General features: G+C 35.9%; 1 protein-coding gene across 1 annotated transcript; it reads right to left on the bottom strand.

Moving 5' to 3' along the window:
* Window positions 1-2,737: 2,737 nt before the first annotated feature.
* LOC116167375 (V-type proton ATPase 116 kDa subunit a-like) lies at window positions 2,738-4,274 on the bottom strand. The gene is made up of 5 exons (XM_031482727.1): window positions 3,969-4,274; window positions 3,688-3,917; window positions 3,410-3,635; window positions 3,189-3,360; window positions 2,738-3,139 (listed from the first exon to the last, which is right to left on the bottom strand). Exons 1-5 carry the CDS (start codon window positions 4,126-4,128, stop codon window positions 3,034-3,036), a joined length of 894 nt encoding a protein of 297 aa, XP_031338587.1. The 5' UTR covers window positions 4,129-4,274; the 3' UTR covers window positions 2,738-3,033.
* Between the last annotated feature and the right edge of the window lie 138 nt (window positions 4,275-4,412).

A 4,412-nucleotide genomic window follows, 5' to 3' on the forward strand; every position in this document is an offset into this window, starting at 1 on the left:
TTATTTAAAAAATAATGAAGAACTAGAACATACAAGTTACAAAAATTTTGTCCCTGTTTATTGCACTATTGAGCATCGTAAAGAAAAGCAAGTATAAAAAATTAAATATATCCAAAAATTTTCCGCCTTTCCGTGGTTTCCTGGCAAATTCTTTCAATATATCCTCTACTTCTACACTTTTTGTAATTTCTGCATGCACATGCAGTAGAAGATGTGTTAGTCGCTTTTTAGTGATTTATCTACTCTTTCTTAGAGGGGGCGCGGCCCCACCTTGTGTAAAAACTGAGGGGGCCACTCGCCCCCTCTGACCCGTACTTCCGACGTCGCTGTCCAGTCAAATTAGCTCCAAAAGTATTCTAAACTGGATGTTGGCATTTCACACAACGAAACCAAGTGTATTTTATGTAGTTCCCTGCCCGGAAGCTCCCGGAACATATTGCTATACAAAAAAAAAACCAAGAAAAAATGGAAAAATGCAGTTTTTTTCGCATTTGACTTCCAATTATCTCGTCAACTATTGCTCGAGCTCATAGAAATGAATTTGTTTAGAATCGAATTTTCAGTTGGTACAGAACCGTTCATTTTTAAATGTTATTGTTTTTTCTGGAAAAATACAAAAAAAGTAATCCCAAAAATTACCATTTGTTTTTGTTGATACGCCCTTCTCAATGGTTTGTCCTTCAAACTGGATGACTCCCGGAGCGTTTTCAATATTTTTATGGATGGTGGAACCGTAAAACAACCTATTCCAACAATTGTCTGTTGTCCCGATGAGTTTTGCAAATCGACGGACTGTGGAATTAGTTTAGTGGCCTGTTTAGTGGAAACCCCAGAAACAGAACAAGAAAGTAACTTTATAATAGGCCCTTGGCACGCTGTTTAATAAAAAATCATACCAACTGTATCTGATAGAAAAATCGATTCTAAGCAAATCGTTCTCTTCATTTTTTCCGTAAGAGGAATAGTTAACGAGAATACGAGATACCTAATTAAGTCAAATGCGAAAAAACGATATTTTCCCATATTTTCTTCGTTTTCTTGTGTATAGCAATATGTTCCCGGAGTTTCCGGTCAGCTAGACTGTCATTTACGGATTCAGGGGATTTTTTTGCATACAATACACATGGTTTGGTTGAGTGAAGTGACAACACACTAAACCGGCAGACAGTAATAGATACAAAACTATAAACCATCTCGAGGATCGCTATTAAAACTTTGCTTTGTGACAATTTTCGTAGGTAATTGCACAAGCGCATCAAAATGCTCTTTTAACAAAGTATGAAGTGTAACTTCAGCGCATTTTCCATAAATTGATCAATACTTCTCCAAAGGCCATACCTATGTGCGCTACGTTTTTCATTACTAGACGCATATATGGTTAAAATTTTAAAAAAAATATTTTCATAAATAAGGAAGTTGACACTTACTGCGCAGTTGATATTGCGCGTCCTGCGCATGCGCTTATTAATCTCATATTTACAATTTGCAATACGTTTGCTTTTACTATAAGTATCTTTGGTTAAAATTTCAAAGAAATATCTCCATAAATAAGAAAGTTTGCATTGCGCATTCTGCGCATGCGCACATCTGATTTTTACTGTATGCGATATATTTGCCTTTACTACAAGTATCTGTGATTAAAATTTCAACAAAATATATTAATAAATAAAAAAGTCAACATTGCGCAGCCTGCGCATGCGCAGTTCAATCGTCAAGATTTTCTTTGACTCAGGTGCCAGAGCGATACGCTACCGAATGCAAAAAGAACGAACTAAATATCTTGAAAACTGTAGAAGTACTCGGACAGACGGACAGACGGACGGACAGAGAAAGTGGCTGCAATAGCGCACCCAACTTCGTTGGAAAATGCGCTAAAAATTATCAGGTTTATTTTGATGCACGAGTGTAATTCGGGGGAATATTTCCCGAATAAACATTACAAACTCACCTTACCTACTTATAAAATTGTTAAAGTGTATTCCCATGAAATGTGCAATTATCGCAGGGCTCTTTCGTTTTCTACAATGCAATTACCGCTGTAATTGACCTATAATTGCACACCTTAAATGGGATTTATTACATATGATACAAATAATCATTCGAAAATTTGCTTACGTTTAGGTTTTCTTTATCCAAGTTAAATGAAGTTAAATTGCTGATTGCAAGATTTATTCCACAAACGGAGAGACAAGTAGGCAAGTAGAGTACGTAACGTAGGTATATAAACAAACACGGAGATTACACTTTTTTTCGAGAATTCGAAAAGTGGTGCAAGTTAGATATATCGTTTCTTATGCACCCAAAGACAACGAGTAATACGTAATTGCGAATATAAAGTGATATTTGCTTTGTATGTGATGTGTACCTGCAAAGATTATCAGCACTTCGCCCCAGATGTAAATTATGGGGATTTCTTGTGGGACAGCTTTCTAACAATAAAGTATCAATACTTCTTTCCCTAGACAATTTGCAAAACCATTCCAATAAAAGAAATCTGTAGAAGAACCAACACATTGTTGTATGCGCTAATAGATGGAGCAAAATAGAGGGATAGCAGGCTTTTAAATAAGGGGACATTTGAAACAAAACTTAGCGTGCTTTTTCCCCTTAAGATTGACCGTCTGTAGTATATGTTGTCTGTGCTAGCGTTTACCATCTGCACAGATCACACTATTTCTATGTGAATTTTAAAAATGGTGTTGGTAAATTGCAATCCTTTAATTTAATCCATACAACATTTACGATACATGTATATTTCACAGGACTACGAACATCACGAAAATTATAAATAATCAACTTCTAATTTATGTCAAAAACAAAGCTTAGATAACATCATATCTACATCGATCATGCAATTTTTGTCAATACAACAATTTAAATAACTGTCAATAAATATCTACAGCAGGTAAACGTGAAATTATGTAGCACCACACTTTGGTCGGGATACTTTATTTTACGGTGAAGGATGAACGGCAGAATTAAGTACAATCTAGAAAAATTACAATTATTTAGAACATTTATTTATTTATGGAATTATTCATCTGCAGTTTGTGTTGCAGCGGAATCAAGAATAGTCTCAAAAGAGAAAGGTTGAAATCCATGACCGATTCCTGAATAAAACTTGCTTTGAAACTCGACCCTACAATCGACACGTAAACATAAACAAAGAACAAAAATGAACATTTTACCAATGCAAACGTAATGTATGCAGAAATGCAGACAGTCCTTCCATTAAAACCAAAATTGCAACTGTTAAAGAGGCCCATATACTAAATATTATGTATAAGGCAATACCCCCTTCGAAGCCTTGAACTTTTAAACCTTTACTTAGTACCATCTGCCATAAAACTTCCGACAATTCTGTAACGAACTCGTGTATAGCACCTTATTGTAAAGCTTGCATACTTACGTGCGTGAGCAAGAGATAATGCCCATAAACGTAAATATGATGCAGTATGAGAAACAGATCCCAGAACGTATTCAATAGTGTGAATTCCTTGATGAATAAACAGTTCACCTAAATCCTCTTCGGCATGACTACCATGTCCTCCTTCAACACGATGAACCGTGTTGTTATGTGCAGGTTGCTCTGCATCTCCGTTTTCGGTTGCAGCATTCATTTGCTCATGGGAAACCTGCGAGAAGAATTTACTTTTACCACAGATAACTTCAGATTGTGTGACGAACCATATAGTTGGATTTCTTTTGATTTCGCATTATATAAATTGGTTTCGCTAGCAACATCCATGGAACACAAATCACTGCTATTACCACGAGAAATCTTTCAATGCCCATTTCACCATTATACATAAAATCAGCGCAATCTTCAACTTTGTTAGGCTCTTTGAATAAAACCATATTGATGAAACTAATTAATATCGACGGTGCGCAATGAGGGCTGTAAGTTATCTTGTCTTCTACAAAATAATTTGAAGTAAATTAGTGTTCGGCATCATTGCTAAACTTACTATCATCTGTTGGGTAGTACATCAGCCATTTAATGAACATTAGGAGAACCATGTACAAGAACAAGAAACACAAGAATATAAGCTGAGGGATGAATTCGCAAATTATTTTTATCTTATCTTTGAAATACCTGAAAAAAGTTGGTAATTGTAACAGGAGCATGAATTTCAATGAAGCTAAAGTTAGATAAATGGGCCACTGGGGAAAGTCAGGTAAGGTTAGTTTGTCGGAACACTAGATTTGTGTGTTGGTAACTCCAAATTCATATACACCCCATGATCTAAGATAGTGACCTTAGTTTGGGCGCACGTCATTAATTGCATGATGTAACCACACTTAGTAATGACGTCATAATACACAGATGACGTGGGTGCAAACTAAGGAAAACCCTATGGTTGGCAACCCTTCATTTATTTTCAGAAGTGTTAGCTTTAAAAGAACGGGCG

Source organism: Photinus pyralis, unplaced genomic scaffold (genome assembly GCF_008802855.1).
Source record: "Photinus pyralis isolate 1611_PpyrPB1 unplaced genomic scaffold, Ppyr1.3 Ppyr1.4_LG3b, whole genome shotgun sequence".
NCBI classification, from domain to species: domain Eukaryota; kingdom Metazoa; phylum Arthropoda; class Insecta; order Coleoptera; family Lampyridae; genus Photinus; species Photinus pyralis.